The sequence below is a fragment of the Alternaria conjuncta genome (genome assembly GCF_024043145.1).
Source record: "Alternaria conjuncta strain BMP 0040 chromosome Unknown scaffold_11, whole genome shotgun sequence".
Lineage (NCBI taxonomy): Eukaryota > Fungi > Ascomycota > Dothideomycetes > Pleosporales > Pleosporaceae > Alternaria > Alternaria conjuncta.
The window spans coordinates 387631-415597 of NW_026250100.1; the positions used below are offsets into that span (position 1 = coordinate 387631).

General features: G+C 53.6%; 4 protein-coding genes across 4 annotated transcripts; all 4 read right to left on the bottom strand.

Moving 5' to 3' along the window:
• Positions 1-1273: 1273 nt before the first annotated feature.
• Positions 1274-3699, bottom strand: J4E85_007673 (uncharacterized protein; the record flags this gene model as incomplete). Its single annotated transcript, XM_051471904.1, has 3 exons — positions 1274-2692; positions 2743-3492; positions 3547-3699. 3 exons carry the CDS (start codon positions 3697-3699, stop codon positions 1274-1276), a joined length of 2322 nt encoding a protein of 773 aa, XP_051324101.1.
• Positions 3700-12318: 8619 nt separating this feature from the next.
• Positions 12319-17679, bottom strand: J4E85_007674 (uncharacterized protein; the record flags this gene model as incomplete). The annotated part of the gene is made up of 5 exons (XM_051471905.1): positions 12319-12906; positions 12955-16863; positions 16911-17089; positions 17142-17465; positions 17523-17679. 5 exons carry the CDS (start codon positions 17677-17679, stop codon positions 12319-12321), a joined length of 5157 nt encoding a protein of 1718 aa, XP_051324102.1.
• A 5559-nt stretch (positions 17680-23238) lies between these two features.
• J4E85_007675 (uncharacterized protein) lies at positions 23239-23580 on the bottom strand (the record flags this gene model as incomplete). The annotated part of the gene is made up of 1 exon (XM_051471906.1): positions 23239-23580. The coding sequence occupies one exon, from the start codon at positions 23578-23580 to the stop codon at positions 23239-23241; it is 342 nt and encodes a 113-aa protein (XP_051324103.1).
• Positions 23581-24383: 803 nt separating this feature from the next.
• On the bottom strand, positions 24384-27306 carry J4E85_007676 (uncharacterized protein; the record flags this gene model as incomplete). The annotated part of the gene is made up of 3 exons (XM_051471907.1): positions 24384-25808; positions 25863-26882; positions 26935-27306. 3 exons carry the CDS (start codon positions 27304-27306, stop codon positions 24384-24386), a joined length of 2817 nt encoding a protein of 938 aa, XP_051324104.1.
• Positions 27307-27967: the final 661 nt, after the last annotated feature.

Below are 27967 nucleotides of genomic sequence, written 5' to 3' on the forward strand. Positions count from 1 at the left end.
GCAGTGGCGTTGCGTGTCCTGTGGAGCGGATCACGCAATCGTCAAGGCTGGCCCGAGGCTGGTAGATTGATTTCACAGGGTCAGGCATGGAGAGCAGAGAGCGGAGACGTAGTGTGGTCTTTTTGCAGTCTGGTGCCGCGACGGAGGCAGGCAAGCGAGCAGCTTTCATTGATGGTAGGGAGATAGCTAACTAATGGTACATAGGAGATGCGCGTTCGGCACGGCCAGAATCGCTTTGTTGATAGTAGATAGAGAAAAAACAAGCCAGGTGGTATCGAACTCCTTCCCATGAGCCATGAGCGTGGGTAGACGCGAGGCAAGAAACGTACAATGACTAGCCATCCTGGGCTATATGTCCTATTACATATTACAACGGTTTGTGTGGATTTGCAAGAAAAGTCAAGATAGTGAGATGAGAGTACGCAAGGAGAATGCAGGTAGAAACCGGGACGCAAAGAGAAGAGTTGAAACAGGGCCAGTTGATCGCTCAAAAACTATTCTACCCACCTCCCATGTTGTTACCAAGTTTATCCCAAGAAAACATGGTTTGCCTCCCTTCCTTCACCCCAGCCTTCCCTTTTAACCAACAAGGATATATAGTAGAGGAGATAGAAGCTGACGGTATGATGTAGTCGCCAAATGCTCAAATTGGGGGGTATCCGCCGATGAAATGAAGCACATAAAGGAAAAAGCTCGGTCTAGTATAGTACGGGATAGCGCCAACAAGGCGCGCCAAAGAGAATCTGAAACAGAAGCAAGGTGTACACTGGGTTTTCCCAAACACGGACAATCCCTGCAGTAACACCCAAGTAACTTGATGACAAGGTATCGACAATTTCCCACGAAATGAACAGACGACAATCTCGCGTCGATCCGCCACAAGTATGATGTGTAATGCCGCCCGAGATGATGATTGAAAAAAAGAAAATGTGGTGGTGGTACAGAGCGAATGTGGAGGTGATATTGGAAAACGACAACGTTAACGTTGTGAGATGATAAACGATGGTGGTTGCGCAAAAGGACGATGATGTGTTATGACGCCAGTAACACCGTCCCAGGAAGTGCGCTTTGCTTTTGAGGGCTTTGCAGCGCGTCGCGTCTGTGTCTATCTTTCTGTAATCGTGCACCGTTCCAGACGGGAGAGCTCAATGTCGTACGGTCGTATAGGGAGCGACAAAGAGCGGGTGCGGTGACCCAAATTACAATTATATGGATGCAAGAGCATGCAACGAAGGCAAGGCGAAAAGAAGTATGGGTCCCGCGATGTTGGATATCATCGGTGTCGGGTCTGTGCTGCCATGAGGCTGGCAGCCACACTTGAAGCCCAGTCTGAGCCGTCATCGGGTGGTGTGGGCCACTTGGAAACAGGCTGCTCGTTCTTGCTCTGATGTTGAGAGATGTCCATAGGCTTGCTGGGTGTCATGTAGTCAGACTGTCCGAAACCCACGCTGTTACGGTTCGCTGATGGCGACGGTGTCAGGTAGGATGCCGCAGGACCACGTGGCCCTTGAGGTTTCGGGTTGTCCAGCTTCTTTGCAGCCTTTGTGGCGGATGCCAGAACTTCGCTAAGCAGTTCTTCTTCCTCGTTAGGCGTCTCGTACCTATTTGATGGGTTCGATTTGTTCTGCATCGCGCGTCGTGTCCTGCTTGAGATCGGTGCATTGGGTGCGTTCTCAGAGTTCCGGGGCTCGGGACCGTGAGGCACTGAGTGGTGGCGTTTAAGCATAGGGTTAGTTGCAACACGCGAGCTCTTCGTTGAGGCTGTCTGTTGGGAGTGCGCTTCAACACTGTCCCTGACATGTTGCAGTGCCTTGTCTAGTTCAGAGAAGTCTGAAGTAGAACCGGACGCTGCGCCTTGTGACTGGTCCATCACCAACGATTGCCTAGCGCTAGTAGCAGCCCATGGTGCACATCCAGCGTTGGCCTCGATATCGTCAGAGTTCGGCGACATGGGAGTCTGGTAACGCCCAGAGAGGCGTCGAGCACGCTTCCGCAGGTGTGAGAAGAAACCTTCCTTCTGTCCGTTTGAGGGTGAAGTGACTTCTGATTGACCGTTCAATGCTCTTTCGGCTTCTTGTCGATGCACGTCTGCGTAGTGGTTGCCATGTGATGCGTGAGAGAGTTGTCGTCCAATCTTGCCGGCAGCTTGCTCTCCATTGGTAGCACGTACATTGGCTTGCGCAGTGACTTCCGCCGATAATGGTGAGATCGGCTTGATGGAGGGTAGAATGGGTATGGGAGCTCCGTTGTTCGAAGTCCCATTCGTCCACGTAGCTCGCTTAGTAGCAGCAGGACGCTGCTTGGTCGACCCACTCACATCGCCAGAGTTGGCCTGGGCTGGAGATGGTCGAGGTGACAACGGCTGCTGTGTGGTGTGTTGCGGGACTGCTGGTGCGCTCTCACGTGCGACCAATGATCGACGGAGCCATGATGAGGTCTTCGATGTGAGCTTGGGCGATGCGTCTGGGGAGTTGTTGCCGGAGAGTTCGGATCCTTTGCGACCCAATAACCTAGAAGATGAGGACTTCAGCCGTAGAGGGTCTACGGCGTCTTGGAAGTACTCGTGGTCGAGTGCTTGTCGGGAAGTAGGCCTGGCACGGGGATCCCAAAGCAGGCACCATGTGACGAACTGTGCCAAGCTGGCAGGCCATTGTGGCGATGGCAGGATGGTGTCTATTGAGTGAGGGGCCATCTAGATGACTGTTAGCTGGAGATTAAGATGGTAGTTTCCGTGTGACTTACCTTGGGGAATGAGAAGCCCAGCTTCTGTGCTAACCGGACACCGTCTTTCCACTCACCACCACCGACGCGTTGGCCGTGCTTGTTGACCCAACCTCCGGGGCTGCCCATGATTTCGCACACCCTCCAGACCTGGTCAACCTCGTTTCCACCAGGGAAGAGGGGCTTCAAGGTTGCAATCTCGACAGCCATGGCACCAACTGCCCAAATGTCGACTGGCGCTGAGTATTGACCGGCACGTAGGAGCACTTCCGGGGCGCGGTACCATCGGGTCGAAACGTACGTGGTGTAGGGGAGCTTGGAATGGGTCTCTCTGGCAAGACCAAAGTCGGCAATCTTGATTGTGTAGGCTGGGGGTGTCGAAGGAGGGGTCATCATTGCTGAGTAGCGGCGGAAGGGATGCGATGTGTCGTTCTGTTGCGATGTCGAAACGAGGATATTCTCTGGCTTGATGTCGCGGTGGAAGAACTCGCGGTCGTGGATGTGCTCCAGTCCGGACATTATCTGGAAGAGGATGCTCTTTACACTGTGCGCGTCCATTGGCTTGTGGTCCCGGGCCTTCATGAGTTGGTACAGGTTGCCGTCCATGAACTCCATGGCAATGTGAAGCCTTCGGCTGTAGGGGTCCAGGAAGATGTCCAGAGCCGGTACCAGATGAGGATGCGGTGGTAGCGACCGTAGGAAGATGACCTCTCGCAGCTCAAGACAGCTCGAGAATGAGTCAAACGTCTTCTTCATGGTCTTGATCGCGACCTATGACGCGTCAGTTGACTCGATATCTTAGCTCCTGTGGAACGTTGTACGTACCAGAGTACCACGACGAGCGATGTGAGATCCCGCAGTTCGAACGCGTGCGAGCGCGACGCTGCCGAAGCTGCCGTCGCCAATCTCCTTCATCACCTCATACCTCTCCTCAAGAGAGGCCCAGCCATGTGGCTGTGCTTGTGATTCTGGATGCATATTGATGTGAATGTACCCTTTTGAGTTGAAGATCTGTTATAGCAGATGCTCCCAATGGGAAGGACTGTGGAGGTTAGAGGAGGCATGATGATGGAGCAGTGATGAGGCTTACCAATGATGAAGTCCTTGGGCGATGATGCTCGATTCTCGAGGGACCTTTAGTTCATCTCATGTGAAGATTCGCGTTGCAGAAGGTGGTAGTGGTAGGTAGACGTCAGGGGAGGTGTAGTTGAGAGCGGAGGGGGAGGGGGAGTTCAGTGCGTATCGAGGGTTTGAGATGCGATAGGAGCGTGTAGTAAGGGTCCAGGTTGATGCAGGTGCGGGAATGTCGAGAAAATGAGAGACGACGGTTGGGAGGGCGTGTGGAGTCAAGCCCAGGACCACGGTAGACGGGTAGTATTCCGCAGGTTAGGATGTTCTAGTGAGGTTGAAAGAGGAATGACTCTGTGACCATAGCGCAGGTGGCTTAATGATCGGGCTGGGAGATTTGAGCGTGCCTGTGCGCTCGGGGGAGTAGGGATGTGGACTTCCGAATGGTGCGAGAAGATGGTGAAAGCAGGCCAGGTCCAGTGATGCGGCTTGGTGAGTAGAAGACGGAGCGATCTAGCGGGAGCGAGATGTGATGGAGGTCAGAGCCACACGAACGAAAACACGCCGGCTTTAGGAGGGTGCTGTGATTGATGGACGGCGCGTGTAATGAGAGACAGCAAGGGGTGCGGTACTGGGTCTTTGCACGAGTCGGCGGGCTAGCCCAAGAGATTAGAGTGGAAGCGGCGCTCGGGGAGCGTTGTGAGTCGTAACAATGAAGATCGGGCGGCCCAGACGGGACAAGCGCGGTCAGAGGGCCAGCAGTCGGCCTGTTGCTATGGTGAGAGCGGTCGCTGCTGCGTGCGTTGGCAGCGAGGCGGGTGCTGGGCGGAGAGAGGCAAAGACGGCTTAGTTAGCAGCGGATGGGCGAAACACGATGCGCAGCGACAAGACGTGGTGGGGGAAGCGAGAGCAGGTGCAGAGCGGTCAGCGCAGGAAGCATGGCGACGCGATTGTTTTTGGGGGAGATGCGAGTGTGGCGCTGGGGGGTGGAGTGAATAGGCGCGAAATGAGCACCGGGGGCTGACAGTCAAGGCTCGGGGCGAGTGGTGAAGGACGGCGCGAAGGTGGTTCCAAGCTTAGCAGGAAGGAGCGTTCGGCTGCCCGGAGCGGTTAGCGCCCAACTGTCGGGCAGCCCATGGCACGAATTTGTTGCAAGATGTTTTTTGTCGGCGCCCTTCATTGGGCCCCCTGCGCTGACTTTTGCTGCCATTCTGCCTTTATGCCCCCCACGTGACGTGACGTGCAGACGAGAGCCATTTTGGTCCTGCGCGCATACATGTGCATTAGCCATGCACGCGTCTTATGTACGGCCACGACTAATTCACCGCGCGAGACATAGCCTCACGTCTGTACAGCGCACACGCGCCCCTCACCGCAAAGCCACCCTCAAAATACACGCGCTCAAGTAGCTGCGGTCTGCCTGCCCTCGCGCTGCCTGCCCTGCGCTGCTGCCCCCTGGGTGCCGGCAGCTCTCCTGCAACCAGCCCTCGATCCCAAGGGAGCGTCAGGAACGTCACAGGCACAAGCAAGCATCAAGCTGTCATTTCGCTGCGGCCCACGTTTCCACCCCTTTCATCCTCGCTCCGGCGCCGGTTCCTGATTTGTGGCAGGTTCCTGGATGGCCGTCATGCAGCCTTATTCCATTGGCCGTCAGGGGCTTAGCGCGCGCCGCCATTGGCAGAATCCGCCGTGGGCACCCGTCAACGTGGTTTCGCTGTCGAGGCGTGCCTCTAGCCTCCCGCGGCACCACGGAACAACGACGGCGAGATAGACCGTCAGGCTCATCCCCTGCTCGAGTCAGTAGCGTAGTGAAAGGACCGTCCTTGATGCGCTCGCGATTGCTCCTCCACAGCGATGGACGCGGCTGCCAAACATGGAAACAGAGACAGGATTCTGAGCGGCTGCGTCACATGGCATCATCGATAAAGTATGATCTCAAGCGTCTTCGAGAACGATGAAGGGCGCGGCGCGTTGTGGAGTGCCCGACGCGTCGTGTAACCTCCTGTGATCGACCAAACGGCAGCGAGCGCAAGGCCCAACTCTATTCTGCGCGGGAACCTTTGCGGAGGTGCGGCAAAGTTGCTTTTGCCCATCAATAGACCGCGCCTCATTCGAGCCTCGAGAGAGTTTGCACGAGTAAAGCAGACTTTCGACGGCCACCGCAAGCTGGCCGCTCCCTCCCGACGCGCGCAATTCCGTCGTTCATCCTGTCAGTCCCTGCGCTATCAGCGACGGACCCTGAATGTCACCCAAGAACTGCAGTCCATGCGCACTCGACGATGGTTTCGTCTTTTGCTGGGCGAGCTGTTGGGCCCAGGGACCATCAAGATTTACGACGGGGCCCTCATTCTTCCAGAATCTTTCTCCCGTGTTGAGATCATGTCACAGGCTATCCGAGTAGATTGCCGGCCCACCCTGAATGCTGCCTGATGCCAGATGGGCACAGAATCTCCGACACGAGCTCTCCTATTCCGAATTTTCACCTCGATCGCCCATCACCTCAGAGACGTGCGACCAAGTCTGACTAGCACGCTTTATTGACGACCATCTTTTTCTCTATTCAAACACCCATAATTCTTGTGCGCAGCAGTATCACCAGGCCAACAATAGCTGGCCATGTCATCTGGCAACCTCCGTGTTATGAGTGCATTCAGGCAGTTGTGAAATCCCAATACCCAGCCAATCGTGCACCCATCCCCAGTAGCCCAACAAGCTTACACCAGAGACGAGTACGGTGCACTGCAAGTCATACTCCGTACCCTATCCGGTGCGCATACCGAAATGTCATCAGTCTGAACACCGCATTCGTCCCCCACTCCGCATCGGTAGGCTCTGCAACGCTCATCGTTATCAGCCTTCCCGAGCACCACCCACCTGCAACAACAGCCGGGACGTCAAAGACCCACGCGACACGGCACGAACATAGGAGGCATCCTACCTCAGGGCAGCCCGTGTCCGTTTGCGTCACCCGTGAACAACGTCGTGCTATTGTGCTCCTCTGTGAAAACCGGTTCTCCTTGCGCACCCGACCTAAACGACCTGGTTCCTGGGGCCGTTCTGCAACGCCGACTTGGCCAAAATGACGGGCGCTGACACAGGAGAGAGATGGCATCGCTCGATCGCGGCATACTTGCTTTGTTTCAGCTGCCATGCCTCTTGTCAAAAGCATCTTTGTCTCGGAAGAAGTAAGGAGACAGACGTTGGAGAAGAAACGTGCTAGCGCAACGGTAGCTGAGCCTCGAGCCAACCGTTCTCCCGATTACGATAGAACAATCTGTCGTTGCTTCATGCTGTGGCGCTGGCTGCTGCACGACGACGTAGGTGGTACTGGACCTTGAAGTCAGGTTGCGCAGTCATATTTGTCTTTATTGATTTCATTGCGTTGAAACAGCCACTCACGTTTCGCAACATCTCAGCTACCGTCCTGTACATCAGCAGCGCGCTCAGCTGACAATGCCAGCTTTCGGCGAATGCCAGAGTTCAGCCGGCCAACGAGCCTCTTGTTGCCCATATAATCGCCGATTTTATCAATCTCGCCATCTCAGGGTCTCTGCAGTGTACGGATCACCACTGTCTCCCCGCTCTCCGAACGTTGCCTATCGGCATCTCTCATCGGAGACATCCAACGTCAGCTCCACGGACTCCGCAAGGCTTCGGTCCGAAGCAGACACAGGACATGTAAATCTTCTGCGAGTGAACTACCGTTGTTGCGATCGCAATTTGGCCCTCGGTCCATCGAGCTAGTGTTTACGTGAGCTGAGCAACAGACGACCTGTGTACAGCAGAACCACCGATGTATCCCCCGCAAAGCTGTGCATATCCTCTGCATGAGATACTGCCCGTTCCGTAGATCTACCGTCACCTGCTTCATCTCCCCTCCAACGTGAACAACTCATACGCTATGTAGCTCTCATCACATTCACATGCGGTCTCGTGACTGAAGGTACAGCACACAACACCAATAAAGTCAAACAACCCTCTGCCTCAGCTCCCACATCAAACTTTTTCATCACCCCGCCTCATCAATACATGCACGTCTTAGTCGTGTCTCTCGATGCGAGGACGCCACAGACCGAGAAACATGCACACCCCACACTACACGCACCACGTCATCTCACACCAATACTCTAGAGCGTCAAAACTAAACCTCTTTCTCATAAGACAAGACGAGACAACACAGCATAGAGACAACACAATACGAGACAACGCAATCTACTGTTTCGCCAACACCAGAATAGGCTTTCTCCAATGCATCACCCGCGTGACTTACTTGAAAAATCCAGACAGTCCATCTCCCTCGCTCGCAGCAGAGACAACATCGTCGATATCGTGAAAACCCAGCAAACCGTGCGCCCATCTGATAATGATACCTAGTGCTGATAGAGACGACCCCAACCTCCACCCGGCCTCAGCTTTTTCCCCGCTTCACCAACGCAAACTCTGAACCAGTGCGAAAATCTTTGGTTGCTCGGGAGATAAACAGATACTACTGCAAGCAATTCACACCGGCGAGAAAGGGAAAACAACAGGTGGGTACCTGCAGAGCTAAGCTCTTTCTTGCAGCGATTTTGACAACAGCGGACATCCTGTCCCTTGACCGCCATTTCATGCAGGTGTCGCGTATCGCATGCGCGTTTAACTGCGAACCAGACCTAATGTGGTTTGCATAGACGCACCCAAGACCCACGATGCTGGTAGATGCCGGTACAGGGAATCTGGTCTCGGGGAGCTGGCGGGTGCGGGCGAGTGAACATGTTGAGGTACACCGGATGGTATGCGGTGAGAAAAGCGGTCACCATGGGCCGTTAGAATCTATGCACTCATCCAAGGATCATCATTCCAACACCATCATGTTTGAAACATTGCGCCATCACGGTCAAGTTGAAGGGAATCAAATCTGATTCATAAAAGATCGCATTGACTATGTACACTTCCAGCATCGCAAAGCTCCTCAACATCGACCAATTGGGATGATTTACTGTTTATGGTTAGCCAATAAGTCCAACACATGTGTGAGATAAAGCGACAGAAGTAAGGTGTAGGGATCAGTTCTCCAAGGTGATTTTATCTTCAATGTAATTAAGAAAGAACACAGCGAATCATGTTGTTCATCATACTAGGGGGTGGCGGGCGAGTTGGGATGTGATCGAACTTACCGAGAGATGCAGCATGAAAGACATGTGAGGGTGAGTGTAACTGGTGTCGAGATGTCAGCGTACGTCCAAAGAGACATGCGACATTCGTGATTGAATGGAAAAGTACGAGTCCATCAAGAATCAGCCTGCTTCATGTTAGCGAATGTTCGGAGTGTAGATTACTTTGATCCAGACTTACCTCATTAAATCAGATTGTGTTTGTCGTGATCAGTAAGACGGACGCTCGTTACAACGCCGCCTCTCACACAGCGTGAATATCATAATCATCATTATAATGATGGACCGACTGCTGGAGAAGAGAGTTTGCCATACCTGCGGAGGCTGTTAGTTGAACAGTCCGCAAAGAAGCATCGCAGTGTGTGGTGTGTGGAGGCAATCAGAGATGCTGTTATCAACAAGTAAAGCCTCTTCCGAACACCCACAGGTTTGTACGCCTGCTTTTGATGGATGCCGGTCAAGGCATACGTTATGTCCGCCCGACGCATCAGGGTTTCATCAGGAAGCCAGGTGTATTCGGGAGGGAGGAAGGGATCGTGTGTGGGAGTATGTACCTGCGAGGATCAATGTTAGCACGTTCATCGCAAAGAAGTTTTGCAAATATGCGATAGCATTGAGCAGGATCAGACAAGGCTGAAACTAAAAGCAAGGGTGTCGACATTGTATATTCAGGTCGAGGAATGCCTTTCCGTGTCGTGTTTTCATCACTCTGCGGAGGGGGATGGGAGTAGTGGTGGAGTCTTACCTTTGAAGAGATTGAGTAGAGAGGAAGAAGCCAAGCGCGATATGGATCGCGACACTGAAGCTTTGTTAGCAGCTGTTCGGAATGAATGTTCTGATAGTGCCGCTGCGCTTGAGTGCATCATTGTAATTCTAGAGTTGTGTAGTCCTTCACGGTGCTGTAGGATTTGGATTGTTCGTATGTGATAATCTTCTGCAGGAGTCGCGAAGCTGGGAAAGGCTTACCTGGTAACTAGAGCATACGCGATGGCTGCGTTAATATTGATCAAGGCGCTTGAATGAAAGCGCGCGCATCATAAAGCGCGATGTGGTGCTGGTGATGAGGATGATGTAGAGAACGGTTTTGAGCTCCAGAAATTTTAGCTTGAGCCTCGGCGCCGAGCCTCCGTAGCGCGCTTATGTAATCAGCCCCGCTCGTCCAGCCTCCCCATCCACAGCGATGCAAATTGAGTGTATTGGATGTCAATCATCTCGCGCGAGGTCTTTGCAAGACATGTGTCTACCGAGAAACAAAACATCCTACAAGTACCGTTATGTCGCAACGCGAATCGACTGGGCTCTCTCATGCGGTCATTGAGCTTCACAGCCTTTGAAGTGACTCTTCTAGGCTATGTACTCCTCTAAATTCGAGCATCAAAATGATTTGTCCGGCCTTCGAGACTTATACGCCCCAGTTCGCTACACGTATGCTTGGTTCTACCCATGTGACTGGAAACTACCAGCCGCGAAAGCATATCGAGATAAAAGGACTGGTCGCGCATGTCGTGCACGATTCGCAGACAACATAAGCTTCAAATATCAGAGATATGCTCTCTGTCTCGGTAGATGTTCGAAGTAAAAGAGGCGCAAGGTTTTCAAGAGCACAACACATCCTGTATTACACAGCACATCGATATCATACAGTAGGAAGGCCCAGGGGAGCTCCAGATCGTGCTTGAAAAGTCCATTCCTTTGTCATACTGCGAGGAACTGGGCAAGCGATTACTATCTTCTCCTCTAATGGACCTCGGGAGGGCGCACATCAAAGAAGACTCACTATGAATCGATCTCTTACTCCGAAGACTGGCTATAGTGCTCACCTTTGCTAAATACAACCTTGGAAGGTTTGCGGATATCAACACCTCACCTACACTGTCCCCATCCCCGTCCACATCTTACCAAACACCGGTCATAGATACATTGAACATCTTGTCCAATGTTTCGAACACCTCACGCAAACGTCTTCCCAAGCAACAAGCCCTAACACACCTCCAGCCCAGCAAACCCTTCGAACCACCCATAGCACCATCCATAACTCAAATGCACATCTTCCTCCCTTACCAAACTCCCCAACACAAGTGCAGCCCTCAAATACACCCACGCCGCACCTTCATAACTCACACATCTACACAATCCAACACAAGCGAACCGTGCGAAAATCCAACTCCCCCGTACTCGCCCGCGTAAATCCTTCACAGCACAACAACAAACAATACACGATCCCGCACCAACACCCCATCGCATCCATCGCGTCCGCGCCGCTACCATTACTAGTCACCCACCCAGGTACCACGCCGCACAAATTGCGGCACAGAAATACGCGGCAGGTACATGACATGATTACTCATATACCGAAGGATGGCCGGGGCGGCACAGGCACCATGCACTAATGTGGAAAGTAGGGAGGAAGAGGCACGGTAAACCTTAGCGGCGAGGCCACTTCGATCCTACGCAAATCGCGATCTCCTGCGTTTAGGGCTGGGACGCGAAATTACGCGTCCGTCGTCATAACTGTGACGAAGGGGTTTCGCGATTTTGTGATGGTGTGATGGGAGTGCAGGTGTTGAGGGTCATGTGATATGATATGTCAAGGGCTTGCTTGCCATAGCATTTCCACCATGTCGGTTCTATAGATCAAGGGAGGCGAGACGAGGTGGGGTGATGCATTATTTGTACGATCAACGTCAAAGGAGGCACAACGGCGAAGTCATGTTTATGTAGAACGAAGGCATGATATTTTGTTGTCCCTTGGATCATCCATCAGAAAAAAACCTCCCTCTCACATACATCCCGTTTCATCTGCCCGTCCCACAGAAGAGAAATAAAAAGCCCGAATTAGGAACAAGAAAGGTAGAAAGAAATGGAAATTGTTCATCGTTTCGCCCTCTCTCTTTCGCTATGCACGCACCAAAGCAATTTCAACGTACAATCCAGATAGCCTCTCTTCGGTTCCGGCTCTGACTAACTGTGGTCCAACCAAGCTGCCAACTGCCGTAAAATATACATTAGGAAAAAAAAAGTAATGTGGCTTGAAGTGAAGAAGAAGTGAAAAGGGGGGTATGGGGCATGCAAACATAAAGGCAAGAAAGAAGAGAGAGGCACCAAGCAAAGGGGTCCCCTCAGTGTCCAACCGGCCATGACCGCGTCCAACGGTAAATGTGTGCTAGAGATGCGAGCATTGCAAATCGTTGAAAGCATAAAGACATGTCGAAAACAAAACATGCTCCAGAAAGCGTCGAACTATGTAGAGCAGGTGTATCGGGGGTATGTAGCGCGGTATGTAAAGATCCCTTCCAGTGTACGCCGGTATAAGCAGATGACAATGAAGCAGATACATGAAGGTCAAAGATGTGGGTGGGTGGGTAGGCGGAGAAGCCTAGAAGCAGTTCAGAGTGCCCTTCTTCTTGCCCTTCTTTTGTGCGTTGTTGAGGGCGGCCATACGAGCTTCAAGGTGGGCGCGCTCGGCTTCAACGCGAAGGCGGGCGTTGCGCTCCTCTTCCACGGCTTGAAGAGAGTGGCGGGCTGCGCTGCGTTCCTTGCGCATCATGTTCAGCTCTTCCTCTAGGCCGGCGCACTTCTTCCTGAACTGATCCAGATCAGTCTTGGTCTTGGTGCTTGAAGCCTCGAGGTCGGTCAGAGCATCCTCAAGAGTAGCTGTAAGCTGCTTCTCAGCAAACAGGTGCTTCTCGATGGTACGGATGCGAGCCTCCTGGTCTTCGACCAACTGAGCGTGAGCAATGTCTTTGCTCTGATGGCGCGAAGTAGGAGGAGACGGCGCACTGGCCTGAGGTGGGGGGCTGCCAGGCGGAAGAGGTGGGAGAGGAATGGCGGGTGGTGGTGAGGGCAGAGATGTGTGTGCTGTGCTCTTGCGCGCGGTGGAGTTGTTCGAGTTGGATCGTTGAAGGTCTTCACGAGGATCAATAGAAGCACGGTTAGAGTTGCGCTTCGCGTCCACGAGTTGTGACTGGTCATGTTAGCTGATTCCTCGAAGCCAAGAAGATGATGAGCTTACCTCTAATAACGCGATCTTGATGCGTGACTCTTGTACTTCCTTCTCGAGCTCCTCACCGTGGGTCATAGCGTCTTGCAGCTCGCGAGTGCGCTCGGTCTGGAGAGCCGACAGTCGGTTGTTGGCAGCCTCGTGCTGGTCCCAGTTCTGGTTGAGCTGATCCTCGAGCTCTTGCACGAGTCGGGCGCTCTTGTGCTCCTTCTCGCTGACCTTCTCGAGCTCCTTGATCGTCTCGGCGTTGATGAGCTCGAACTCCTTCAGGTTGCCCTTGAGCGTGCTGATGGTGTTGTTGGCTTCCGTAAGCTCCTTCCTGCGGGTCTCCAGCTCGGCCTGAGCCTCCTCCAGTTTGGTTGTGATGGACTTGCGTTCCTGGACCAATGCTTCGATGTGAGACTGAATGTTGCTGACATCCGTCTCCTCACCAAGGACAGTCGAAACGCCCTCAAGGAGCGTCGCCATCTCAGACTTGGCCTGAGAAAGATCCGCTTCAAGAGAAGAGGTTGTCTCTCGATGTGTCGTAAGCTCCGCTGTAAGCTTCTCGAGCTCAGCTGCATGTGACTTCTGGATAGAGTCCATACCCTGCTGATGGTAATCGATCGCCGCTTTGTGCTCATCGATTTGCCTCTCCAAATTGGTTACAAGGGATCGATGAGTGTCAAGCTCCTTCTCGGTGAGCGCTCGAGCTTCAGAGTCTTCCTCGATCTGTTGAAGGATGCTTGTGTGAGAGGCCTCAAGCTCAGCAAGGCGAGCAGCTTGGCTGACAGCCGTAGACTTGTGCTCATGGACCTCTGCTTCCAAAGTAGCGATTAGCTCGGAGTGCTTTGCCCTCTCCTGTTCTAGAGCAGCCTCAGACTCAGCGCCTCGGGTTTGCTCTATCTCAGATATGCGAAGAGCATGGTCGACCTCAAGACGTTGTTTGGCGGACTCTAGTTCACGAACAGTCTCGAGATGTCGCTGCTCCGAAGCTTTGGTAGCTTCGATAGCTTCTAGATGCTTAGACTGCCAGTGGGCTGCCTCATCGCTAAGCTGAGAGAGGTGGGTGTGGCGGGTAGCATCGTCTTCAGGTTCCTCCTCACCGTTGACAGTCCGCATGCCCTCAGGCGTCTGACGAGGTGACAGTAGATCATCAGATCGATTGACAGATGCCTTGAGAGACTCAATCTGTTCTTTGAGCTCCTGCTCGCGCTGGATGTGGGAGTTCTTCAACTCCTTGATATGCTCCTCGTTCTGCTTCATCTGATCCTGCATTGAAGCGACGATGGAGATATCCATAGGAGACCCGGCTTTCAAGCTGGAGCGCTCTTTTGTCAGGCCGCTGATCAATGTCATCTTGCCTTCCATCTCCTTGCGTACAGACTGCAATTCTGCCTCCAAGTCCTGCACACGCTCAGACCGTAGGTGGAGCTCGGACATGATGGTGTTGAGGTTGAGCTCGAAGTTTTGGATGCCGTCAGGGTCCTCGTCTAGCGTATCCAAAGCCATGTTACGGAGCGAGGCGAATGCGCGGTTAGAACGATCGTTCGCAAGGACTGCTTGGCTAGACTTGCGGCGGATCATGTGTAGGGATGGAGAAGATGGTCGGTTCGCCTGCATCTGGGCCTTTGTGACTTCCGACTTCAGTTCTTCCACGTAATCGAGTGTATCTTGATGTTCTTCTTGCAGCTGAGAGTAGCTGTGTTGAAGCTTCTCGATGCGCTCCTCCTTCTCGTTGTGAAGCAGCTTCAGGGCCTTCAGCTCCTGGACTAACACGGTCTCAGGAATGTGTTGCTCCTGGTTTGTGGAGTCGACTGATGCTCGTCGAGCCTTGGCCTCATCTTGGCCAACCTCTGTTTCATCATCTGGAATGCTGGTATTGCAAGCCTCTGCCAAGGCCAGTTCCGCAGACAATGTACGCGAGGAAGACAAGTCTTCTGTTGGGAGTCCATTAACGCCCGCTTCTGCCATGAAAGAGCTTGGCCGGGAGGAAGGCACTGATGTGATTCCGCGATGGCGCGCCTCGTCCACTGAGTCTTGGAGAGCGGCCAAAGTCCGCAAAGCCTCTTGGTACTTGCTGGCCAGCTTCTCGTAATCTTGAAGAGTTCCTTCGTGCTCCACGCGCAGGTCGAGCAGCTCTTGGGTCACCGTATCGAGCTTGTCGTTGACGAAGCGAGCTTGCGCGGGGCTGGAAGGCTCATCTCCGACGACTGAAGCAGCCTTGACAGCAAAACGATCTTTCTGCTCGTCCGTACCGTCATGTTTGGTGCTGGCTGTGAGTGGACGTTCACTGTCAGCCTCCTCAGGAATCGCATCCACGGGAGTGCCAAATTGGTGCATGCTCTCGCTCGTGACTCGCTTCTCAAGCTTGGGGCGCTTCTCAATGAAGGGGTCGCTAGGTGTCTTTGAATGGCCATTGGTGTAAGGCTCAACAGCATGCTCTTTGTCATCGAGCTCGTGAAGCAGGTTGTCTAACTTGGCGACGCTGCGTTGCCTCTCAACGACATGCTTGAGTCGCTCAATTTCACGGCTCATGATCTCAGTCTCCTGCTCATTCTCGGCCAGACGCTCTTCCAACGTGGAGATGTATTCTTCGCTGCTGGTTTCGTTCTCACGAAGCCTTTGCAACTTCTCGCGCAGTTCAGAGATGATGGTGTCGTTCTTCTCGATGCCATTCGCCGAGTTGTCGATCTGGCGCTCGAGCGACTGGACATACTCTTCGTTGTTCGCGTCCCGTTCCATTGCCTTCTGGATGCGCGATTGCAAGTGGTGGTTCTGGCTTTCGAGGATTGCGATACGGGTCTCCTTCTCCAGGAGGTCACTCTCGTTGTTGGACAGAGAGGAGCGTGTGTTGGAAAGGGAAGACTCAAGCGTCTGGATCGTCTTCTCGTATTCCAAGACTACCGATTCGACAGCCTCGGCGAATGAATTAGATCGCTTTAGTCTCTCAAGCGCAGAGTCACCAATAGCATCCTTTAGCATAGGCGTCTCCGTCTCGTTGTTGTCGCGGGCTTTGGTGATCTCGGAAATTAGCTTAGCGTGGCGGGCGCTCAGCGCATTGTAGTTCTCCTGAACGTCGAGCAACTGGTTCTGGAGCTCAGTCTCGCGCTCGTCCTGGCGCTCACGGCTCTCTTGAGGGTTTGCTTTCTTTCGATCCGTGCGCTCAGACAGTCGAATCTGGTCCCGTAGGAATTGTACTTCGGCCCGCAGCCGGTCGATGGCAGCCTGCTTATCACTGTCGTCATGGATCTGCTGGATTTGCGGCTTGACTTGGATAGCGCGGGCGCGCTGGGCATACTGGACGGTGTTCAAGGTTTCGCTTAAATGGAACTCGGCCGGGTTGACACAAGCAATCATGTAGGTGATGGCGTTGCCGCCAAGCGAGTCCTGCAGTAGGCGCGTGAGCCTAGAGTCGCGGTACGAGACGTAGCCGCCATGGGAACGTGCGGACAGCTGCGAGATGACCTTGCCCAAGCTCGCAAGCCCTGCATTGATGGAGATACCCTCCCGAGCCCGCTCGCCCTGCGCCCCGGTGTTCTTCAGCCTTTCGCTTCCCGCCAAATCCACAAAATGCAACTTGCTGTCGACTGTCACCCAGCTCTCGCTCGAGGAGCCCGACATCATCTCGATAGGGACGGATCGGCGCTTTTCGCGTGTCGGAGTAGGCGCGGCAGGTGACGACTTCTTCTGGACTAGGTTTAGACTGAAGACTGCGTGGGAGCGGGAAGATTTCGCGTTGACGGCCGTCGCGTCGGTTTGCCGGATTGCGGAGCCGAAGTTGAGCGCGCCTAGCATGTCGTCGACCGAGTTGATAGGAATCTGGGTCAGTCCCGTCAGGAGGATGCGGCCATCGCGATCCTCGCGGATGTTGACCTGTGGCCGCTCATTGACAGCCACGTGCTCGGGGATCAGCAGATCGCGAAGTTGCTCGTTGTAGATCTGCATCCGTCAGTTCTGGCCTGCGACGGCGGAAGGGCTTATCTTACCTCGACGTAGGTCGCCTTGAGCTGCCAGTTCCGATTGGCAGACGACGATGACGACGCCTTGGAGGCCATGTTGTGTATGCCCGACAGACGGCTTGGGACGCGGATTCCTGACGATGACGCGCGATTGCTAGTGCCCTCGAGTTTCTCGAAAAGCAACGCCGCAGCGCGGGGGATGATACCTGAGGAGTCAGTATCATGTTCTGACGTTTAATCATTTCAAGTTCAACATACCCATGACATCGTTGTCCGCCTGGTCGCGGGGGCCGGTGGTGCCCATGGTGTAGGACTTGCCCGCGCCAGACTGGCCGTATGCGAGGATGGAGACATTGTAGCCCTGGACGAAGGAGTTGACGCTGTCGGCGACGTATTCGAAGACGCCTTCCTGCTCAATGTCCTCGCCGAAGACGCGGTCAAAGACAAAGACCTTCTTGCCGCCGGGCGCATCTATCGTCAGGCTGGAGGGCGATGTGACGTGGCAGAGGGCGTTGCGGAAGCGCTGTGGGATGAGCTCGTAGCCCGGATCGCCGTGTTGCAGTGGTGGCCGCACGCGTACAGCTGCATTAGGCCGTGGTTAGCAGAAGTGTTTTATCGCGGACCCTGAGATGCACCTACCAACTTTGACGGCCGTCCTGCTGTCCTCATCAGAGGCCCTGCTCCCGCCCGGCTTGCTGCTCACGCTCATGCGACTGGAGCTGCGGTTCGGCCTAATCATCGCGCTCATGGGCCGCGGCACGCCGTTTGCGGGCGAGCCTGGTGGTGAGGTGGCCATGTGTGCGGCTACGGCAGCGCCGTTGTGGTCGTGTATGTGCGCCGGCCGTTGGGTGTGGTGTTGCAAATGCTTTTGCGGCGCCGTGTAGATCCAGCAGAGGGTGCAGTCGGCGGTGTCGAGGTGGCCTTCATCCGCGGGCGTGGGCTGGCGGTGGTGGGTGCGAGCGCTGGTTACCCGCCTGCAGTCGAGGTGGGAGAGGCACAAAAAGAAAGGCCAGGATAAAAATGAAGACGCGGATTATTTTGCTTGTGAAGGCCCTTTGAGAGCAAGCAGCACGCCCTCACTGCGGGTTACCAGCGCGCCAGATGCCCCTTAGCGTGTCCAGGGGCCGCCTCTAAGGACCCCAGCCAATTGCTGCAGGTTGGCGCAGGTAGTGTGCCGTACCTGTGCTGACCTGTGCTGTATCGGCGTCTGTGTGCCTGGCTAAGACCCGTACCCAGATAACCTCGGCGTCAATCACCTGTACGCCTGCCTGAGCTGCCTGACCTCGAGTCAATTGCTCGCCGGTCCCACCCCAGCCGGGCGACGCTCTCTCTTCCCCTGCGTCCACCTGAGCAGCCCTTCAGCGTTGCAGCCCTGCCAGCCATTGGACCGCTGCGGGGGAATAATCATGTCTCAAACTTTGTTTCCATGTACTTTCCCCCCTGCTTCGAGCCCCTCTAGCTTTCACCATCTACTCCGGAGTAGACCTCCAGGGCTAGTCTTGCCTCACTAGCGATCGGCGGCCGTTCCTTCCAATTCTCCTTGTCCATCTCTGACCATCTCTAACCTGAACAAGGCGCCGCATCTTTGTCATGCCGCATGGAAGCTCGAGCATAGCACGCGCAATGCCTTTCATGCGTCGGCAGCCCGCTCCCGGCCTTGTCGTCCGCACCCAGCGTATGCGGCTGTAGATCCCTCAGCCTCATCTCACTTGCGAGGAAACAATTGCTTCCATTATGCCGCCTCGCGTCGCTGCGCCGGCCTTTCAGGTACAATTAATAGCGTGTTTCAGCGCTTGCCAATCCTACGCGAACTACCCGTCCCTGCTCTTGGCACAGGTGACGAAGCTGCAGCACCTCTGTGGAAACCGCAGTCAGAGAGGGGCATCGACTGCAAGACCGCCTCCACTACACGCGCAAAACTACCGAGCCCCTTGACCTTGCTCCTTTCCTGCAGACGCATCAAGCCACCGCCGCTGTGCGAGAGAACGTGATTGTTTCTAGCGCCCTCGACCAGCGCCATGTGGCTTTGGCTCGCCATCCACCACACCCCCTTTCTGCGAAATTGTCAAAACTCCTAAACCATCCATGAGTCTAGCATAGTCCCTCCCGCGGACGGTACCCTACTCCGGAATATATGCTCGCAATTCTCCTAGACGTCCGCTACCTGCTGGAACTTGCCATCAGACTACATAGACGCACTGTGCCTGAGTGATTCATGTCCACGCGCGCAGGCGCACTACGTCCCAACTAGGAAGTCCCATCGCCTAGACTCTCCCGCCACTTTTTATCCGTCTTTACATCAACAAGCATCATTGTACGTTAGATATATGCACCTCCAAGGTTGTAGCTGGGAATCAAACTTGAATGTGAAGCAAATGGTCCAAGACAGACAGCCTTGGAAGTTGTGACCCCCACGTGACCGGCAGCTGACGCCCTTCGAGACGAGGCGGCATGTCAATACTATGCGTGCTATCAACTGAGCACAACCTGCGTGCCTTCCTCAGCCAGTAAATGACCCCGCGATGAGCAACGTGTTGTGACTGTGCATCGTGCAACCTTGAAAATACTGAGACATGTCGTCATTATCTCCAACGTCGCTTCCTCATTGAGCGTCCATGCCTTATCTTCATATATTCCAACACTCACTTTGCTTCGCCCTGCCCGCCTCATTTCACTCGCCCAGAGAATGCTAACAGTGCAGACGGAGATGAGCGGAGATGCCAACCACTATGGTCCAGCGGCCTATCTTCGAGCGAGAGTCATAGCAACATCTCGAGCACATCCGCAGAATCTGCCGTCGCTACTGCCTTCCCACGGTAGTAACTGAGCCCCGAGCAGGCCGGCAATACAGTAAGTGCGATGATGCCCAACCGCTTGCATACTAATTTTGTTATCCACAATGTAATAGCAGCCGGCTATTATAGATACTAAATTCGCGACTACGGGACCCATATGCACGACATGCCTTGTTTCTTCGCGGATCATGACCCCACTGCGGAGTTTGTCGTCGATTGTTGGAGATAAGCCGGCTGCTATTGTCACCAATATCGTTGTGTATGACCCTACGCATCGAGCTCTACTCCGAGGTCATGAAACAGGTACTCATCCAGTACTATCCAGCACAAAAAGCGCGGCTGATGCCATTGTCTCTCGTCCTTTCCGCACTAGGACCGAAGGAAGATCAGGACCCACTATCGTTACAAGTTCCAAGTTGGTACACCCGAGCCACGAGTTCTTCAAGATACCATGGCTAGCTGCATACCGCCAACCCCGGTCCACCGTTCGTCTCAGAATCTGCAAAGCCGGCACGTGGCCGGGAAGTGGAGATGCTCGACGCAACTATGTCGTGAGCTCAAGACATGAAGGTAAGGCCGTTCTATACTCTGCTTGCCAGTTTTCGACGTTGCAAAGAGTGCGGGGTAATACCAACAATAAAGTTATCAGCGCTGTGTAGCTTTCCACTACTCCGAGACATTCACCGTCTTACACGTGCGCTACACGCGAGATGTCGGCTACTGCAACCTGGCCCCACGTCGAACTTTATTTTGACTGCATTCGGACACCGAGTCAAGATTACCACCCGCCGTATTCGCTTCTCTTCCACTTCGCCACACATATTCTGTCCTTTTTTGACAAATTGTCATTCCATTACGGCCCGTTTCCAATGCACCCGAGCCGTTGACTCCGCTTTGTGGTCCTTCACTCACGGGAAACTGTTAGGGCCCGCGACGGGATGCGAGCAACCAATCGAGCATCTTCCAAACCGGGATGACAGCAACGGCTATCGGGTACGTCAAACTACGATCGACTATGAACTCAATCGAGCTCGGTTTCATGCGAGTAGACAGACCGTCGATTATCTGTAACGTCCGCTATAGCTACGCCGCCTACGTGGCCTTCTGACACTTTCAACGTCGAGCAAAATGTGGCATGAGGCTGTAACATCTGCTACACTACCAGCCGGTCAACACTTTCTAAAGTTAGCTCTTCTAGAACAAGCCACTTACATTCTTGGAGACGTCGGACACATCTCGGCTCGACCCGCCTAGAGACCTGACATTGCAGGACTACCCCCCTCAACATACTTCTCAAACCTCAACGGTAAAACCGTTGGATTCATAACCTTTTGCGGTTGCATGCAGCCAGAACAAGGCCGAGTTCTAGATTGATGCATGAACACAGGGAGTTATCCATCTTAGGCTGCGGCTGCGGATGCAATGTCGAAACCCTCCGCGCAGTGCGGTCAAATCTGCTGCTACCAGGATCTGCTTACATCACTAGATGCGTACATCACGCTCTTCAGATTACTAAAAGATGTAAGAGATGCGCTACAGATTATACGTACACGTCGGAACCATGAATGCGACGACGACCTAGCATCACCGGCACCTTGACGATCGAAACCAACTTCAACATGCATACAACATCAGACCACCATATCGACAATGAACCAAATCCTTGCTTGCTATGAATACTACGTTTTCACCACCTGAATTGTCAGACATCGTTCAGGCCTGCCATCAGCACGAGCACGGACACACCACACCATCCGCTTAAACTCCCGTCAACCATCTCCATCCACCAACCTACGACCAAAAAAATCTCACATACCGTACCCACCTACTCCAATCTCCAAATCTCCAAACCCTTTCTCCTTTAGCTTGCCTTTCGCAACCGCGTTCTCATGTCTGACCGTTTTTTTCCTGCTCCCCGTCGATCCAACGTTGGTTCCTGCCCAAAATGCATGCAAGCCAACGAACGAGTCATGCAACTGCATCTCGCGTCTGCAGCCCGCTGAACGTGATCACACCGCTGCGTTCCCCGCACAGCCGCAGTAGACTCGGTGCGAAGAGTATGATTACAGTAAGGTGTTGACATTTTTATGCGAACTAATTCCTTTGCCGCGAGGTGCATGAAACATGTATAATTGATCGGTTATTGCACAACGGTTTTTATGTATTGTAGATCCGGGGTACTTGATCGAAGGGGACGACGATCGGAGAATATGGAAGTGGTTTTGGGATGATGGAAAGTGTAGGTTTGGATTGTATTGTTGGTACGTTATTCTATGAGACGTTACTACTCTGCGTAGTTTGCGCACGCGATAAATAGAGAGCTGGAGTGTAAGGTGATACAGTAGGCACGGTTTATCTAGGCAGAGGCTACCACCATACATCGTGAAGGTCCCAATACACCACAAGAGAAGAGTCTGTGGAGTAAACATACTATATTCATTGTGACAATGTAAGTCAGGCAATCTGTCCGTGGTCTAGTCCAACTTCTATGCACTATCCACTCAATAGTCCCTCGCAAACCAGAGCAAATTGGAAACTAGAAGACATCTATACCTTTGTGGTAAGAGCATTTTGCTTGGTTTTATGCTGATAAAGCGCATCTACATCTAGCTGTAACTGCTTTACATAGGTGTAAGAGATAGCTAAAAACATCTTCTCAAAGTGGAGACCGCAGTGTGCAAGGGCCTAGTATAGTTTTTCCAAATTGTTGCAAGGTATATAGTCTTCATCGACAGTATGTCTAGATAGACACAATTTGATACTAGAGCACAACTATCAATTCTGATCAAGTTAATTAAAAGACCCTAGCACAAGTAGTAAGTACCAATAATTTAACTAAATATCTCGAATCGACCAAGAAGCTTTCACATTCCTTTCACTCTGCTAACCCACCCATTTCGATCTTATGCGATCATGTATTCCCCATAACAGGGTTACAGCACCTTGTATAATAATAAAAACTAAACACATATTTTCTAGAAGTCTACATTGCTGTAGATCACATGTAAAGTTTAACCTTTGTTCTAATGTAGACAGCAGAGCACCTGTTCGATTTTTTCCTTGTATAACGTGACAGGACCGAGATCGGTAATCTGCGCTCTAGAGCACTGAGGAAGTAAATCTATGTGCCCAGCAAAACGAATGCTTTCGATGAACTTAGTAATTTACATCACCCCCAGGAAGAAGTTGTCTGCCGTGTATTTCAGGAGGAGAGAACGGAATTCTTTGAAGAGTTCTCTATCCGTAGTCCTGCCAAAGGAATAATATCTCCACTGATTCTCACAGAAGCAAACGTATGAATACCGCGTGGTCTTGGGAAGTGCTCGACTGATGCTCATAATACAATACTCGGAGGTGAGGTTTGTGAAGCGGACGTCTCCATAGCGCTCTTCGAAGTTATTGAGAAACTGGCGAACCGCGGTAGGATCTTCCAGCTCCAGAAAGCTGATCCAAGCACGAGCCCGATCCGACGCAATGTCGTCTGGTAAATTCGTCTCATAGCTCCTTTTAATGGCCTTTATCGCAGAGGCGGGTGACTTGGGCCTTTTCAGCTCCTTCCATCACTGGGGTTCAACAGCCGCGTGTAGGAGGGCTAAAGCTGAGCGAGAGGCGTGATCATAGTCTTTCCATTTCTGTAGCTGGAATTGGTAGACGGCGAGCTGGTACTGCCAGTCCACTAGAGGAGTCTCTTGTACCACATCATCATCATCTTGTTGGAGTGCGGAAAAGGCGGGCGCCACTGGCTTTGCGACTACCTCAGCTCTTCCCTTAAAGTGCTCTCTGTAGCCGTAGATGTTCGCGATGTCTTTGAAACGCTGGAACCAGTCGGTGAAGTTCTCGGGCCCGGAGAGCTTCTTGAAGTCGGGGCCTAGGGCGATGGTGGGATCGTTGATGGCGGCCATATTTGGCTGGTTGAGTGCGGCGATGGGTGTGTGGAGTGTGACAAGAGCAGGGTTGCGGGCTAATAGCTTGCCATGAGATAAGAGTGAATGACTTCATCTGATGACTGTGAGCATGGTGGTGGTTAGTGGCGCGAATATGACGCGTGTTCTGACTGTGCATGGTATGAGTGAAGGATTAAACGACCAATCGCACCATACTGGAACAGAGATGATGCTCTCGTACAACGCTCATGCATGAGCTTCGGGATGCACTTTCTTTAGAACATGAAGGAACTTTCACACATGGCAGACAGAGACGTAATGTAGGTAGATCATATGTATTTCAGAACATAAGGAGAAAGTGGTATTATCCTAACAAAACAACAAATTACAAGCAGACATACACAAGAGCCATCTGCCCATCTGCCTAGCGCAATAGAAGAAAAAAACAGCCACCTTGGAGAATACAATCCTCCCAGAAAGCGTTTTTTCTCCCCACTGCTGATCCTTAGGCTCTGATACCCACATACTGGAGTTGCTTCCATCCATCCATCTTTGTTCGGGTATGATCCACAACGACGACAACAACTCTTCTCATTGAAACATAAGGAATGACCCAAAGTACACAAGGGGGGTCGTCGGACAAGGGGGTGTTCTCAAGGAGAGTAACGAAGTGCAAAGCAAGAAAATAGGGTCCCTAGCCGTTCAACGCCGGGGGTAGGTAACATGGTAAGGAAAAGGGCATCAATGCTAATCTCGTTTCGATCGCTAATGATAAAAACAAAGTAGAGGAAGAATGGCGGCAAGCCGCGGCGACGACTAGCTTATCGCATGTTGTGGCGTACAGCGGTGTTGGGTCGCTGCAGTGGTTGCGCGTACTTGGACACGGGAACCATGTGGGCATCGAGATCGTTGTTACCGTCTACGTCGTCATCGTCTTCGATGATGCGGGTTGGTACGACAGGGATGTCGTGCGATCGGTGCTGTAGGCTCGTCCGGTCCGGTGTTGTGCTGGCACTGGCCATGGACATGGAGGTGCTGGACCGATGGCTTAGATCGGGCGTTGGGGGGATGCTTGAACCCCGGTTGGGGCGGAGCATGTTGTCCTCGTCGCCGTACTCGCTGCCAATAGTCGATTGCGCGCGGCCTCCGGCCGATGACATCTGACCAACGCTGCTGCGGCGGTCGCTGTGGTTGTCGCCATCTTCTGTGTCAGCACGCTGTGCGAGCTGAAGACCCTCAACAGCTGCAGCGCACTGCTCTGAGATGTTGCGGATGATGTAGGCGATGGCGTCGGTCTTGTCCCGAAGGACACGGTCGGCGACGTCGACCATTGATTGATTTGAGAAGCGCTTGGAGTTGCGTGCGGGGTTGTTGAATAGACGCTGCTCCATGTCGGGTGTAACGTCCTCACCGTCGAGGTGCTTGCCCTGCGCAGTGCTGGCTCTTGACTCCTGGCGGCTCTCAACACCGGCTACGCCGCGGATGGTACCGACCTCAGACTTGTCCTTGATCGAGTGACGGGGGGTTTGATGGCGCGACGCCGCGTCTTCAAACTCCTCCTGGTCCTCATCCTCCTCAGGCACGTCTTCGAAGCCGGCATCCATATAGTTGGACATGTCATCCTGGTTAAGGGACTTGACGATGTGCTCCATGTGGTGGGTCTGACCCTCGATAAGAGCACGAAGGTGGAGCACAACCCGTTGCGCTTCGTCGCGCTGGCGCTGGATGGCACCGTTGGTATGTTGCAGAGCACCAAGCTCCTTCTTGTTCTTCTTCCTCTCGCGCTCGAGCTCCTCAGCAATCTCTTGCTGTAGTACAAGCGCTTCGAGGGCGTCGTCACGTTGCTTCTCAGTACCGGACAGACGGACAGTGAGCCTTGCGGCATCATCCTTCTGTTGGTCGATAAGGCTTGTAAGACGACGGTTCTCACGCTTGTGGTTCTCGATCTTGACCTTGAGATCCTGGGTCTCCTTGGTGAGTTGCTCGGCGAAAGCCTGGAACTTGAGGAACTGTTGTTTCCAGCTCTCAAGCTCCTCGACCAAGAAGTTGTTGCGCTTTGTAACCTTGCCAAGCTCGCTGTCGAGGCGCTGCTTGAGGTTGATGAAGTCTGTCCAGGCTTCTTGTGCGTCACGGGAGTACTGGTTGCGCTCGCGAACGATCTCGTTGAGGTGGCGCATCGACACCTTGGTCATCAGCGGCTTCTTGACAGAGCCACCGAAGATAGCCTTAACGCCAGTGTTGCGACCCTGCGGTGATGTTAGCGTGTGGTACGATGAGTCTATGCGCAACCGGATACATACCAATTTCTCACACACGTGGTCCATGACCGACATGACAGCATCCTGGGTCCACCAGTCGGGGTCCTGGATGCTCTCAACCTCACCACGCATCACAATGATTTGACCCGCGGGGATGAGCTTGCCGCCACCGTACGCCGAGCGCAGATGCTGTGGAACTCCGGTTGGTGAAACCTCACCGTTGAGAGCCTGAGTCAGACGCTGGATCATCTTGGTCCTCTGGCCGGCGGTAAGAGCGGTAGGCGGGCTTGAAGTCAGAACGAAGTTCCGGTCCAAGTCGACGACAAGGGCATCTGTGGGAGCCGTGAAGAGCGATCGGCACTCTGATGTTACACCCAGAATGTATGGGCCCGGCTCCTGCACGAGATCCTTGACGTGACGCGCATGAACGACGGGTACATACAGACCGCTCCACTCGTACACCCTGACACAGAAACGGACTGTCTCGGCTGCGATGGTGAGCATCGCCGGGTAGTGACTGGTGAAGATGATTCGTCGTGTGGGCGATACAGCAGCCTCTATCACACCCACAATGTTGGGAATTGAGAGACACGTGAAGAGGGGCCACATGGCGAAGTTTTGGAATCCGGTAGGCGATGATGGGAACTGGTAGCACAGCGCGTAATCCTTCATGTCGATGCGGACCAGGTCGTTGAGGCGAGGAGCTGGGAAGCTGAGGATGCGCGAAACCTCCTCGGCATGGAAAAGGTTGGTAGCCTTATTCCAGTGAATCCACATGCCGCGAAGGTAGTCGCCGAGTAGGTTGTACAAGGGGTATCGGGAGAGGAAGCTCAGGCAGTACGGGATCCAGTAGGTCTCATCTGGGTTGTCGAAGAAGTCGGGCTCGATTCGCTTGCGCAGGTCGCGAATAGTCTCAGCGCGCTTCTCATCAGCGCGAGACCAGACGCGCAGTGCGATACCGTAAAGAGTGTGTGAGGAATCTTGCTGCAGGACGAAGGAGTGGTGTACGCAGTGCGGCTGGCTCCTGCCAGTGCAGATCTCGACGTCGTGGGGGAAACATGCCTGTGTGCGTGGTTAGTAGCGCGCCAACAATGACATTGTTGTATAGACGTACTCGCATGGCAGCATGAAGAGACCTCGCGATCTCGTTATCCTGCTCCAGTCTTGGACTGCTTCCCAGAATCTCAGGAAGCCAGAAGGTACCAACAGCACCCTTCATGTGGCCAATCTTGCCCTGAGAGGGCGCAGGCGCCTTCACCCATTGTGATGGCTCGCGACCAACACCACACACCATGTAGGCATGGGTCAGGGTCTTGGGGCTCCGCGCGCCCTGCTTGACGTTCAGAGTCGATGGAAGCGGTTGGGTGATCCTCGAATGAAGCGACGATGTCCGGCTCGGGATGATGAGGCTGTGGTCGGCATTGTCTCTCGTGGGAGGACGCTCGCTGGCGCCTGTACGCGGTCGCAAACTTAAAGAAGGTGCCATGTTGGCGGATTCGATGTCGGTCCTATCGAGATGGCCGTTGCGGTATGGGTGTAGAGAACGGCAGGCGGATGAATCCAGCAATTATTATGACAGCTATAACTGTGAGAACATGAGGCGATGCGTGAAAGGTATCCGAAAGGCAACCCGCGAGAACAAGAGAGAGCGGACCGTGAGTACTATACGCACTCCGTCAATTGAGAGCTCCGAGGTCACCTTGCTGCGGGCAGTAGAGGAGGGTAGCAGCAAGGGGGAATCATGGCTTTTGGGGAGCTCTGCCGCAGCGCGCGGACTGGATGCTGGGGGTTGAACGACCCGAAGACTAGCATGGGTGGCTTTCACAAGTTTCGGTTCGAGGAAATGAGAAGCATATCCCTGCCCATTTGCAGGGTCCGTCTCGGAGCACGGTGCACGGCGCTGTCAGGGGCACTTTTCTTGAATAACGGCTCGCCCAACTTCCTCGAGCGGGCGCGACGGCAGCAAGGGCCGCAATCAAAGATACGGCTTATACACAGTACATTGTTATGTCGCCTCGCTCTTTGCACTGTTGCAACGTTTTCCTGCAGCCACGTCCAGCAACCGGAGCTCTGGTACCACGACTCGGTCACCGAGAGTCCGCAGCGGCCTCAGCAGAGAATCCCCGCTGGTGGCAATAGCGCCATAC